The 14,628-nt window shown below is 43.8% G+C and overlaps 1 protein-coding gene across 1 annotated transcript in view; it reads left to right on the plus strand.

The window, feature by feature from the left end:
• LOC129588860 (uncharacterized) overlaps nt 1-14,628 on the plus strand; it is a 21,269-nt gene continuing 6,641 nt past the window's right edge. Inside the window, exons 1-4 of the mRNA XM_055483259.1 lie at nt 1-76; nt 373-730; nt 802-1,446; nt 5,428-5,748. Of these exons, the coding sequence (XP_055339234.1) occupies nt 379-730; nt 802-1,446; nt 5,428-5,447 (1,017 nt within the window). The 5' untranslated portion in view covers nt 1-76; nt 373-378 and the 3' untranslated portion in view covers nt 5,448-5,748. The remainder of the gene's footprint in view (nt 77-372; nt 731-801; nt 1,447-5,427; nt 5,749-14,628) is intronic.

Raw genomic sequence — 14,628 nt, forward strand, 5'->3', positions numbered from 1 at the left:
TTTTAGTGCAATTTGTAGTAGACCGCCGGAAAGTGATATAACCTATAAAAGCACGCATCGTTTGTTATTTCACTACGTAAGTAAACGAATGTACGACTACAGAACTGGTAGACGTATCGTTTTTAACGGTTATTGCGCAAACCAGCATCTCCCTGTCTGAACCCGATTTATGTGTACGTATTTGATGTCTTCTTGTTGCATGCAGTGTGTTGAATTTATTATTCAATTTTTGAACCGCGAGCCGACTGGCCGATTTCCACATTTGTAGTCCTACATTGCGTACATGCATATGTCCTAATGTTTGCACTGCATTTCGTTTTCGTATGTTTTTTTAACCCTGACCGATTTCCACTCTTTTATTCGACACTGTAGAGGTTCATGTCCAATCCTCACGGTCAGCGAATAACCGTGGGAAGCGCCACCTACGTGTTCCAGCGCGACCCGACCACCGGCGCCGCGCAATGCCTGGGCCGCGGCTCCTTCGGCGCCGTATACCTCGTGGCGCAGGAAGACGACCCGACGGCGCTGTACGCCGCAAAGATCCTCCGACCGACCGTCACCGCGGGCGCTGCCGACAACTCGGACTCGGCGCCGAGCGTCTTCCGCGCCCAGCTCGAAGCTAACTGGACGCGGATGCGGGGGCTGGACCACCCCAATCTGGTCCGATACCTGCATGCGGAAATGCGCCCCGACACCGGACAAGGCGTGGTAATCCTGGAATACTGTCCGCGTACGTGACCTTTACACGGTTAAGAAAACCAAAGAAAACCTTTTTAATTCATCTTTTTTCGGTGTAATTAGTCGGAAATCTGGAGCAGTATTTGGCCCGGTGCCGCCGGAACCCCACCCACCCGGCTCCGTCTCCAGCCGCCCTGCGTGGCTGCACCCGGGACCTCCTCCGCGGTCTGCACTACCTACACACCCAGCGTATCATTCACACCGATCTGAAGCCAACCAACATCCTCCTAACCACCTCCGAGGGCGGTCGGATAGTGGTCAAGTTGGCGGACATGGACGACCACGTGGGGATCCTGGCCAGCGTCACCCGCTCGGAGATCCGTGCCACCCGCGGCACGGTCCGCTACATGTCGCCGGAGATGTTCCGGCTGGCCGGACACCATCCGGGGCGGGAACGGGTCGGGAGGAAGACAGACGTGTGGAGTGCCGGCGTGGTGGTAGGGGAGATGACGCGCGGGGAGCGGCCGCTGCGGTTCATCAAGATGGACGGGGAGCGGCCGGTGCCGACGGACTATCTGGACGTCGACGCCAACACTCCACCGTTTCTGATCATGGATTTTGTGCTAAATCACGGCGTTCCGGAGGTGGTCGACGGGGTGTTGGGAGGGTTCGCAGGAGTATTGCGGAGGTGTTTTAGATGGAACGGGGCGGAGCGGCCGACGGCGGAGGAGCTGCTGCGCGATCCCTGGTTGGCGGAAGAGCACGACGGTGAGAGCGGCGTGCGGTGGTAGTGATGGTATAAGCTTGTCTCGTAATTTCCATCGTAAAGGTAGCGCGAAAGTTGCGCTAAGAACAATTGCCACTACACTACGTGTTTCACAATGAAAAATTCATTCCGCTCAAGATTTATGATAATTGTGAAGCAGAAAAGTTAACATTTTATAATTTATATTGACAGTTTATAATGTAAATCGGTATTCGGCATGAATCGGCCGGTAGCACGTCAATTCGTCGACCTACAATTCTCTGACCGTCGACAAATTGCTGACCGATAATTCGCTTTTCTGCTAAATTGTTGACCAACGTCTTGTCGAAACATGACTTTTCGGGTTGATACGTTAGTTTTGAGTTTTATTAACTTCTTGCTGCTTTTTCTTAGGATTCTTAGGGTTCCTAGGTTTCTTACCCGGGCACATTTTCCGGGTCCAAAATCAGAAAAATCTCATCTCTTGCAGAAACATAGTATACCATCGTAGTATTATTAAAAAAATAATTTCATCTGCTGACACTCAAAGGGCGTGGCCAAACAAAATTAATCAGTAAGTAATAAATACTACATGCAACACAAATTATATAATGCAATAGCTCGTACAGGCTGTATTCGATTAATTTCATTAACAATAACGCACTGGTCACTGGCGTAAATCTAACCATTAGCATATTTTAATTGCTGCCGTAAGGGTGCACACGTAATAGTGTCAACTGTACTCGTTGTTGATAGCAGCGTCAAGTGGACGCCTTGTCAAAAGTCCGGCCGGTCCCTAATTGAACTGAATTAAAACAAGACGATCACGTCTACGGAGACGCTTGCGTGAATTATGCAGGCCGTTAAGTCTGTGTTATTGTCAACCTTACGCCAACGCGTGTTATGCGCCCGTTTCACGGAGCTGTCGGGTCATATATATGTCGGGCAGGGTTATACTTTTTTCTATCGAGTGCGCTCGGCTCGCTTCTGCGCCTTGGCTTCATCATGTAATGTCGAGGTCACGGGGCATGGGGACTTAAGAGGAAGCTGATAGTCTGATACCGGTACGAAAGCACTCAGCCAGAATTTTAATTAGGCCGGTAACGTACGCGTTGCGCCGCTGGCGCATACACGCGTGTGTTAAGCGGGGCAGTGAGGCGGAAAGGACTCGGCGCTGACCTATGTCGGTGTGGCGCGCCGTACCGGGTCGTCGGCATCAGCCATGGTTTGTCTATTTTATGCGCATGCCGCCGGTTATCATTCAGTCATTCATTCATTCATTCATGTATCAGGAGCAGACAACCCGTTTAACAGGACTTCAATGCCTGGTCGGTAAAAATTGCAGCAAAAAGTTACAGAAGAGATTATTTAGACAGATCAACAGTTTTCAGAGCGAACTTGAAAAAGCTGACACCGCTAACACTGAGTATCTGTGAATTAACTTTTTGAATCCGCTCAAAATCCGTTCTTTAACCGCATGGCCAGCGTGCTTTCTCCGATTTTCTGTTTCGCTCTGGCTTGGATTCGTTTCGACTTCGGGAGATGGTACTGCGGTGACAGATCCTTGAAGTCGATCAGTTCAACCAGGTACAACGCGGTCCCGCGTTGTACCGGCGCGGCACTGGTCAGGACACCCGGCGTCTCTTGCACCACGTCTGTATGCGGCGCCAGCTGGATGCTGCAAGCCGTGCAAGGAGAGGTAACTACAAAGCGCTGCGACAGTAAGGCAAGGCCGTCGCGGCATTGCCGATCCGGCCCGACCGGCCCCGCATTTGCGGCTGGAGCATCGCAGCTTGAAGTAATACAGCGCCGGCAAACAAATAGCAGTCAAACATTGTACGAGTATTTTAGGCACTTATCGCTAATGATCGACCGAAGCGAAGCGAAGGTCCTCTATGTTCAAGAAAACGGGAATTTTTGTGCGTCGGTCACGCACGTCGGTCACGCACTAAGTTGTCGGTCACGCCCTAAGAAGTTAGGGCGTGACCGACGCTTAGGGGCACTTAGGGGGACATCTAGGTGCTCAATAACACTTACGCACGACAGCATAGGGAAACCGTTAACCGACCATTCAGGCAAAACACTAACGGGCATACTAATGTGCTTATACGGTCCTAAGATCACGTTTTACTAAGCCCTGTACTATGTAATACAATGTCCTCAGACTAACTACCAAGTAACAGCGCATAGCTTACTAATTTATCAGCTAAAGCGATAGCAGACCTTTTATATTCAAAAAAATAAACCCTTATCTTTTTTCCGGTAGCATATTTACCACTGAGTTTAGAAGTCCACCGTTCTAGGCTTGCACTATAAGACCAAACCGAAGCTTGGGAGTCGGAACAGTAAAAGAGAACAGTAACTAATGCAACCCAGCAAAGTCCTACGTTCAGCATGATTTAGGTCTCTTTGCTAAGAAACAATGGATTGGTAGGTGTGTAGACACTAAGAAACTGCAGAGTTGTGAGCGCGTAATAGGGCATACTAAAGATTGTAGGTAGGGACCACGCTCCCATCGGGGACAACTTTTGCTTTATATGGCGCTCAAAACAGGCGCATGGGCGCTCAATCTATCGGGTTTTTAAAAGCGCAACGGGCGCTACCAGCAGCAGGTTGGTGACGCAGTGATTCCGAAGTTTTGCATTTTCTTTTGCAATCTACGATAAAGAGTTTGCGCGCGCAATAAACGTCACAAAATATAACAGGATAACATTTTATATAAGCAATAGAAAAGTAATTATTGTATTGGCTGCTGCCCCGCAGCTTCTACACAAAATTACTTATTCATAGGTTTAGTAGTAATTAGTGGTGCTAATATTTCATGCATCCTGTACTAATTAATAAACGTTGTTATAGGAATGTGAGGAAATGTACTTTGCTAACCAATATTATGATCAAAAGGCCTTCTCGTATCACTTGCAGTTTAAAGAGAAGCGGTATGTACGGTTGCAACTTGAAAAAGACAAGCGTCGCTTACTAGCGCCTTAAGGGAAGTGGCCCGGTACATGGTGCAAAATTCGTGTACATGCACGAAAACTTTCACTTTCGCGCACTCGCAAACACATTTTTGTTTCGGTTTTGTGACATTCTGTAGCCAGAAGATTTGTATACACTGGTGTGAAAGCCGTTGGTGCGCGCAACATCCGGTTAGAAAGTTATGGCTGTTAGGAAATTCCAGAAAGTTTAAATGCGTTCAGGTGTACCAAAAGTATCATTATGGACCGATCTCCCTCAAATTTTGCACGTAAATACACGTAACCACGAAGAACGTTTTTACACCGATCCACTGTTCTAGCATGTTATTCAAGTTTCAAAATGAATTTCAAAAATTTTAAAATTCATTTTAAAATCTGAAAAAAATCATGAAAGTCTGGATCGGTGTAAAAATGATCTTCAGGGACGAGCGCATTTGAAGGAGATCGGTCCATAATGGGACTTTTTGGTACACCTGAACGCATTTAAACTTTCTGGAATTTCCTAACAGCCATAACTTTTGAACCGGATGTTGCGCGCACAAACGGTTTTCACACCAGTGTATACAAATCTTCTGGCTACAGAATGTCATAAAATCGAAACAAAAATGTGTTTGGGAGTGCGCGAAAGTGTAAGTTTCGTGCCTGTACATGAAATTGGTACGATTTACCGGGCCACTTCCCTTAAGCAGTAAGCGGCGTTAATATTCCATGCACCTTGTACTAATAGTGAGTCACGAACGTCAGTAGAATGTTACGGAAATACATTCTTGTAGTTGTAACCAATATCGTACTCAAGGACTTTGTTATATTACTTACATTATACAGAATAGTTAGTACGAGAAGTACTGTTCCAATGTGAGCAACTACTTAAACTTATGTCTTAGTACGAGTAGTCTTTGCAAGCAGACCTGAACGTGTGACCTTTTTGGGCTATATTCCTAGCTTCGCTTCGGTCTTATAGTGCTAGCCTGAAGCGGTGCACTTTCCTAGTTTATTTAAAAGTGCATTATATTGATGACGTTTACATAGTTTTATTAGCTTGGTTATAACTTCCGCTGCTCGGTCGGGACGATCTTGACGATGCCGGCGATGAGGAGGAGAATGGCCAGGGTCATGTTGAAGGTGTTCTCCATGGCGGTGGCCTTGGGAATGATCATGAAGGCGTACGTCAGCAGCACCATCGTCAGGATACCCAGCGCCAACGTTTGTGCGCACAGGTAGTACACTTTCCCCGACAGGAACATCTCGCGCGGATACGACAGGTAGTCCGTGCCGTTCAGACCGCTGGTCAGCTGCCGGTCCGCCCGCAAACTGGGCACCAACACCACAATCTCCATTATCTTTGCTTATGTGAGTATGCAGGTTCATGTACAGTCAATGACAATACTATTTTTAACGGTAACAGCGAGATCACACTATTTAATTTTATTGACGCGTAATTTGTTTGTTTCTGTTTAATGTTCACTTGAATAACCCAATAAAGTACTATTGTTGCCGAAATTTTATTGATAAAAGCAGACGGTTCCTTATTGGGATTGCGTTTACTGTACATATATAATTGACGATCAGTGGTCATTATGCTAGCAAAGTAAAAATTAATTGCGGTTTGCGAGGAAGTACGTGTTTAACCTATTGGAAATATTTTTCATAGTTATATGAATACTAAACATCTCTAGCAGGTGTTCGGCCTCTCTTCGTTGTCCCGAGTGATCTCAGCTCCTACTGAACCAATTTTCTTGATTTAAAATATTCTAGAATCTATTCAGGGCGGTGGGTGTTGTGCGGCTAATGACCTTTGCTGTTGTGAAATTCCTAAGGACAGTGGTCAGTCAAAAGCTTGTTACCATGGATGCCATAGGGTTAATATGAGCTTGTCTGTTACCACGGGCATGTTATACGAGGAGGGGGTAAATACACGGGATAGATAGAAAAAACGGCAATAATAAGGGATAACCATTTACGTGTTGAGCAGCACGGCCAGCCACCAAGGGCAGGCAGTCCAGCGGCATTACACAAAATTCAGGCTTTGAGACCCGAGCTGCCTTCTTCGTAGAATCCTATGTTATATTCTAACACCTGCGTCTTGGACATTTCAGAATCAAACCGTGCAATTTATATCTTAAAAGAACAAGGAATAACTAACAAGATTTTCGATACCACGTAAGCCGTGATCTATGAGAAACACGACAAGTTAGAGCCAAATTAAGTTTTCCATAGACAAAGCACAGGAGCAACGTGGAAGCAAACCATCCAACTCCTATGCTTAGTCTACGAGAAACTCAAATGGCTCAATCTTGCCTCAGTTTTAATAAGTGGCGAGTAGTTTGATATCAAAAATCTTGTAAATTTTTTCCTGTTCTTTTGAGCTATCGATTGCGCGGATTAGTTCTGAAATGTGCAAGACGAAGGTGGTTAAGTTTAACATAGAAGTCTACGGAGAAACAGCTCGAGACAGTAGTCTCAACGGCTGTTGTGCACTGTGTCACCGAATTGCCTTCACTTGGTGGCTGGCAGTGTTGCACAACACGTGAATGGTTATCCCTTATTATTGCCGTTTTTTCTGTCTATCCCGTGTATTTACCCCCTCCTCGTACTGTAATTCATCATGCATATTGTACGTACTGCACTTGCACAAGAAACAACTTTGGCTTCGCCTCTGCGCTTCTTGTGGTTAACCGACGGAAAACCTGCATTAATAATTATTTCAATCAGTTCATAATTTGATATAGTGTCCTTTTAGATTTTGATGAGGTCTGAAATAAGTCGAAAACACATCACCCTTTTCTAGTATTTCACTTTGTCACTGTCGCACCTTGGGGCCCAGTGCCCTGAGCTGTAGCAACAGTTCGGTAAATCACTCACCTAAAGCAACCCAGTTAACTAAACAGTAATAATACGACCTACCAAAGATCCTAACTCACTTATTTTCAGTACGCAGTACCTCGTCGTTAGCCAATTTTCATCCGGCGCGAATGTTCTTACGTTATTGCGCCATCGATACGCCCCAAAAGGGAAGGAGTAGCCCCAAAAAACAAATTGTTGCCATGGGCCCCCATAGACATACATGGTAAATGCATTGTCTGTTCGCGGACCGTTCGGAAAAACCGAGACAGATCGCGGCCTTCGGCATCGGCACGTTACAAAGTATCGAAAATTTAAGAAACATGCGCAAAAATTAATCGCAGTCAATCCCACCAGCGTAATCAATATACCTGTATCCTTTTATATACGATATTTCATAGAAATCTTAAGTTTCTTAGGTTTCCTTAGGTTTCAAGAAACCTAAGAAACTTAAGGTTTTCTTAGGTTTTTTTTAGGTATTCTCAGGCTTCTTAGGTATTCTTAGGCTTTCTTTGGTTTCTCAGGTTTCTTGGGTTTTTCAGATTTCTTTGTTTCCTAGTTTTCTTAGGTTTCTTTGTCTTTGTTAGGGTGTCTCAAGTTTTCTTAGAATTTCTTTTCTTAAATATCGTTGTTTTCTTAGCGGCTGGGACCAATGCGATCAGCCGTTTCGAAGCGTGCATTTCGTAACAAACTTGCGCCGCAAAAGTTTGTGTACGGATGTAGATCCCGTAACCTGGTTATCTAAATCCGTAACCACGTATACACGATTGATAATGTAGCCAATGTTTGGGCGAACGGCTGAACCGATTTCGACGCGGCCAAGTGCATTAGAATCGTCTCAACGGCGCAAATGTTCTTACGCTATTGCGGAATCGATACGCCCCAAAGGGGAAGCAGATGCCCCAAAAATAAATTGTTGCCATGGGCCTCCATAGACCAACGTAAGCTAACAAATTGTACAGTCACAGCGACAGAAGCAGACCGCGGCCTTCGGCATCGCGTCAGCAAAAAAATTAAAAAATCGTAAAAAATTCGACAAATAATGGTAGTCAAGCTGGCGACTAATGCAGTCTGTTTCCTTGCTTTGCTTCTTAGATTTCTTACATTTCTTAAATTTCTTAGATTTCTTTGATTCGTTAGATTTTTCAGATTTTTTAGATATCTTAGAGTTCTTGCATTTCTTGGATTTCTTAGGTTTCTTAGATTTCTTAGGTTTCTTAGGTTTTCTTAGGTTTTCTTAGGTTTTCTCAGGTTTTCTTAGGTTTTGTTAGATTTCTTAGATTTTCTCAGGTTTCTTATATTATCATAGTTTTTTTAACGGCCGGTATCAACGGATGCGAAGTGTGCATCGCGTAAAAACTGTCGCTTCGACGGTTATGTACGGATTTAGATCCCGTAAACTGGTTATATGAATACTGTACATCTCTTGCAGGTTTTCGGCCTCTCCTCTTTGTTACCTATGTTCTCGGCTTCCACTGAGCCGATTTTGCAACTTTAAATTTTCACAGAATCTTTTCAAAACGTAGAGTAACACAAAGCTAGTGGTTTTTCTTATCTCACAAGTAGGAAAAGCCCAGTGGTCACTTAAAGGCTTGTTGCCATGGATGCCATAGGGCTAACATGCGCTTGTTTTTCACCACGGGCAAATTAGGGTTAAACAAGAAACAGCTTTGGCTTCGCCTCTGCGTTTTTTGTGGACTACATACCGAGTGAACGAATGATTCAGTCAGTTTTAAAATAAAATGGAAACTAGCAGCCGGGGAACAAAGAAAACAAATTTTAATGGCGAAAAGTCAACATTTAAAGAACCAGGCATCAGATATTGGCCTAATCGACCTCAACTCATAAGAAAAAGTGCAAGCTGCTAACCGCAGCTAACGTAATATATAATGCCAGTAAACGTCCGCTTGTTGACTGGTCAATAATTTTATTGCAGAAACAGGAAAATTTTCAGCTGATACAAACTTAGAGCATTCCCTGTCACCAGTTAAATCTAATAAACCGAAGACGATCTGTTGTCTTATACTCATATTAAAATTGAATGGTTTCAAACAAATTCATATCTTTTATAAATACTGCTTCCTCGAATACAGGCATAACTGTTAACTATGAAATCATAACTACTGTCTCCACGAACACACTGCAACGTTTGAATTTTAAGCAAGCGTATTTGCCCAGTCGTAAGCCAATATTCATCCGTGCTCAGCTTGTTATCTACATTCGAAACAGTTATGACAGGAACTACTAACCAACGCGATGTTTGGGCGAACGGGTGGGCCGATTTTGACGCGGTAAAATGCGTTGGAATCGTCGCAACGGCGCGAAGGTTTACACGCTATTGCTAATTCAATACGCCCCAAGGGGAGAGTAGAAGCCCCAAAAAACAAATTGTTGCCATGGGCCCCCATAGACGGAAGTGGACTAACATTTTGCACAGTCAGAACTACAGAGACAGACCGCGGCCTCTGGCCTCGGTACGTTAAAAAATCGAAAAGGAAATCAGTAAAATTATAGAAATATCTAAGAAAACATGGCCAAATCAATGGCGATAGCCGAAGACCGACAGCATGACCTAAAATCCTAAATTTGTAAAATTTTCTGATCACTCTTGTGTTTTGGATTATTTGAAATAATATAATTCTTAGGTTTTGCTAGATTCTTAGAATTCCTTCGATTTTTAGTATCCCTAAGTTTTCCAGCTTTCTTAGTTTTTCTTAGTTTCTTAAATTTCTTAGGTTCGTTTTTTTCTTCTTTAGAATCATCTTTTGTTCCTCTTCGGTTCTTCTTAGGTTCGTCTTAGCTGTCTTAGTTTTATAGTTTTCTTAGGTTAATTAAGTTTTTTAGGTTTCTTAGATTTCTTAGGTATTCTTTGGTATTCTTAGGTACTTTAATTTCTTACGTATGATAATTCTCAGACATCTTTGTACTTCGTTGGTGTCTTCACAATATCCAACGAAAAATAAAATGCGCCAATTGCCGCCAAACAAATGTGCGGGAATGTAGATTTCCGTAGACTAGTTATATGAATACTAAACATCTTGAGCAGGTCTTCGGCCTCTCCTGTTAGACCGCGGTAATCTCAACTTCTACTCATCCGATTTTCCTGCTTCAAAGTGTTCTAAAAACCTCTTGGTCTGGCGGGTGATCTAAGGGCAGTCGTTGTTTGCTATCTTCCCAATATCAAGCCCAGTGGTCACTCAAAAGCTTGTTACCATGGATGCCATAGGGCCAACATGGCTGGGCTGTTACCAGGGCCACATTATACTGCGCTCAAACAACAAGAAAAGCGTTGGCTTCGCTTCTGCGTTTCTTGTGCCCCACAGGCTGAGTGATCACACAGGCCGCTGCATTTGTTAGGGTAGCTTAATAATTTGGTAGTTGCAGTAAAATGAACAGAAACCTAGCAGGCGAGCAAAAAAACAAAACAAGCTCTAGGTGCAAAGGTCAACAACGCAGTACACTCGTCGCGAACAACCATCCTGAGCACTTGTCTGGCTTTGCCATTCTGACTTTTCAGGAAACTGAATTATATGCTAGACAATATACTGCACATGAATACAAAGTTTTTTAAATCGTCGTAAGCCAATATTCATCCGTGCTCAGCTTGTTATCTACATCCGTAACCACGTATACACGATTGATAATGTAGCCAATGTTTGGGCGAACGGCTGAACCGATTTCGACGCGGCCAAGTGCGTTAAATTCGTCTTAACGGCGCGAATGTTCTTACGCTATTGCGCCATCGATACTCCCCAAAAGGGAAGGAGTAGCCCCAAAAAACAAATTGTTGCCATGGGCCCCCATAGACATACATGGTAAATGCATTGTCTGTTCGCGGACCGTTCGGAAAAACCGAGACAGACCGCGGCCTTCGGCATCGGCACGTTACAAAGTATCGAAAATTTAAGAAACATGTGCAAAAGTTGATCGCAGTCAATCCCACCAGCGTGATCGGTATACCTTGTATTCTTTCATATACGATATTTCTTAGATATCTTAGGTTTCTTAGGTTTTCTTAGGTTTCTTAGATTTTCTTAGGTATTCTCAGGTTTCTTAGGTATTCTTAGGTTTCTCAGGTTTCTTAGGTTTCTTAGGTTTCTTGGGTTTCTTATGTAGTTTTCACAAGTAGGATAAGCCCAGTGGTCACTCAATGGCTTGTTGCCATGGATGCCATAGGGCTAACATACGCTTGTCTGTCACCACGGGAAAATTAGGGTTTAACAAGAAACAGCTCTGGCTTCGCCTCTGCGTTTTTTGTGGACCAAATACCGAGTGAACGAATGATTCAGTTAGTTTTAGAATAAATGCAAAATAGCAGCCGAGGCACAAACGAAAAAAATTTAATGGCGAAAGGTCAACATTTGAAGAACCGGGCATCAGATATTGGCCTGATCGACCTCAACTCATAAGAAAAAGTGCAGACTGCTAACGTACTCGTAATAATTATGTAATGCCAGTAAGCGTCCGCTTGTTGACTAGTCACCAAACTAAATGCAGGAACACGAAAAATTTGAGCTGATACATACGCAAGTTGACCACAGATCATTCCCCGTCACCAGTTAAATCTAATAAGGCGATCTGTTGTCTTATACTCGTACTAAAATTAACTCGTTTCAAACAAATTCATAACTGCTATTGAATGACTACTGCTTCCTCGAGGCTCGAATACAGCCATAACTGCTAACTATGAAATCATAACTACTGTCTTCTCGAACACACTGCAACTTTTGAAATTTAAACTAGTCTATTTGCCCAGTCGTAAGCCAATATTCATCCGTGCTCATCTTGTTATCTACATCCGTAACCACTTATACACGATTGATAAAGTAGCCAATGTTTGGGCGAGCGGCTACACCGATTTCGACGCGGCCAAGTGCGTTAAATTCGTCTCAACGGCGCGAAAGTTCTTACGCTATTGCGACATCGATACGCCCTAAAAGGGAAGGAGTAGCCCCAAAAAACAAAATGCTGCCATGGGCCCCCATAGACATAAATGGTAAATGCATTGTCTTTTCGCGGACCGTTCGGAAAAACCAAGACAGACCGCGGCCTTCGGCATCGGCACGTTACAAAGTATTGAAAATTTAAGAAACATGTGCAAAATTAATCGCAGTCAATCCCACCAGCGTGATCGGTATACCTCGTATTCTTTCATATACGATATTTCTTAGGTTTCTTAGGTTTCTTAGGTTTCTTAGGTTTCTTAGGTTTTCTTAGGTTTCTTAGGTTTCTTAGGTTTTCTTAGGTTTTCTTAGGTATTCTCAGGTTTTCTTAGGTATTCTTAGGTATTCTTAGGTTTCTCAGGTTTCTTAAGTTTCTTAGATTTCTTGGGTTTCTTTGTTTTCTTAGGTTTCTTAGGCTTTTTTAGGGTTTCTCAAGTTTTCTTAGGTTTTCTCTTTCATGGTTTTCGTAGTTTTCTTAGCGGCTGGGACCAATGCAATCAACCGTTGCGAAGTGTGCATTGCGTAACAAACTTGCGCCGCAAAAGTTTGTGTACGGATGTAGATCCCGTAAACTGGTTTTAACTACATCCTTAACAACCGTGACGGCATAAGGTAAAAAAACCTATGTTTGGGAGAATGGGTAGGCCGATTTCAACGCGGTCAAGTGCGTAAGAACCGCTGCAACGACGCGGTGGATGTTACGCTATTACCGAGACGAAGCGCCTCGAGGGGAAAAAAGGGGACCGGAAAAGAAAGTTGTTACCATGGGTCTCCATAGACATACATGGACAAGTTGTTCTCATGTCCGTAAATGACACGACACACCTCGGCCACCGGCCTCGATGCGAACAAAAACTTAAATTATTCAACAAAATCTGACTCCGACAAACTGGTTACGGATGTAGTCCTACGTAAACTGGTTATCTACGTCCGTAACCACGTATACACGATTGATAATGGAGCCAATGTTTGGGCGAGCGGCTACACCGATTTCGACGCGGCCAAGTGCGTTAAATTCGTCTCAACGGCGCGAATGTTCTTACGCTATTGCTCCATCGATACGCCCCAAAAGGGAAGGAGTAGCCCCAAAAAACAAATTGTTGCCATGGGCCCCCATAGACATACATGGTAAATGCACCGTTCGGAAAAACCGAGACAGACCGCGGCCTTCGGCATCGGCACGTTATAAAGTATTGAAAATTTAAGAAACATGTGCAAAAATTAATCGCAGCCAATCCCACCAGCGTGATCGATATACCTCGTATTCTTTCATATACGATATTTCTTAGGTTTCTCAGGTTTCTTAAATTTCTTAGGTTTCTTAGGTATTCTTAGGTTTCTCAGGTTTCTTAGGTTTCTTAGATTTCTTGGGTTTCTTTGTTTTTTTAGGTTTCTCAGGTTTCTTAGGTTTCTTAGAATTCTTAGGCTTTCTTACGGTTTTTCAAGTTTTCTTAGATTTTCTCTTTCTTAGTTTTCTTAGCGGCTGGGACCAATGCGATCAACCGTTGCGAAGTGTGCATTGCGTAACAAACTTGCGCCGCAAAAGTTTGTGTACGGATGTAGATCCCGTAAACTGGTTATATGAATACTAAACATCTCTTGCAGGTGTTTGGCCTCTTCTGTTAGACCGCGGTAATCTCAGCTTCTACTCATCCAATTTGCGTACTTTAAAATGTTTTGAAAACCTCTCAGTCTGGCGGGTGATGTAAGACCAGTCTTGTTTTGCTATCATCAAATTATCAAGGCCAGTGGTCACTAAAAAGCTTGTTACCATGGATGCCATAAGGCTAACATGGCTGGCCGGTTACCACGGGCGCATTATATACTGCATTCAAACAACAAGAAAAGCTTCGGCTTCGCCTCTGCGTTTCTTCTGTTCACGGGCTGAGTGAACAGATAATTTCGGCCACTGCACTGGATAAAGCAGCTTATTAATTTGGCAATTTCAGAATACGGTAGATTGAGCAGAGACCTAGCAGGCGAGTCAAAAATAAAACAAGCTCTAGGGCGCAGGTCAACAACGCAGTACGCTTGTCGCGGACAACCATCCTGAGCACTTGTCTGGCTTTGCCATTCTGACTTTTCGGGAAACTGAATTACATGCCAGCTAAAAAATATACTGCACATGGAAAACAAAGTTTTTAAAATCGTCGTAAGCCAATATTCATCCGTGCTCAGCTTGTTAACTACATCCGTAACAGCCATGACGGCCTTTGCTAAGAAAATTATGTTTGGACGAACGGGTAGGCCGATTATGACGCGGTAAAGTGCGCCAGAATCGTCGCAACGAAGCGGGTGATGTTGCGCTATTGCCGACTCGATGCGCCTCGAGGGGGAAGCAGGTGCCTCAAAAATCAAATTGTTGCCATGGGCCTGTCAGCCTCGGCTTCAGACATCGCTCCCATTTCGGTAAAGCAAAGTATTGTTAACAATATTAACTGCTTAT

Source organism: Paramacrobiotus metropolitanus, unplaced genomic scaffold (genome assembly GCF_019649055.1).
Source record: "Paramacrobiotus metropolitanus isolate TYO unplaced genomic scaffold, Prichtersi_v1.0 Parri_scaffold0000032, whole genome shotgun sequence".
Lineage (NCBI taxonomy): Eukaryota > Metazoa > Tardigrada > Eutardigrada > Parachela > Macrobiotidae > Paramacrobiotus > Paramacrobiotus metropolitanus.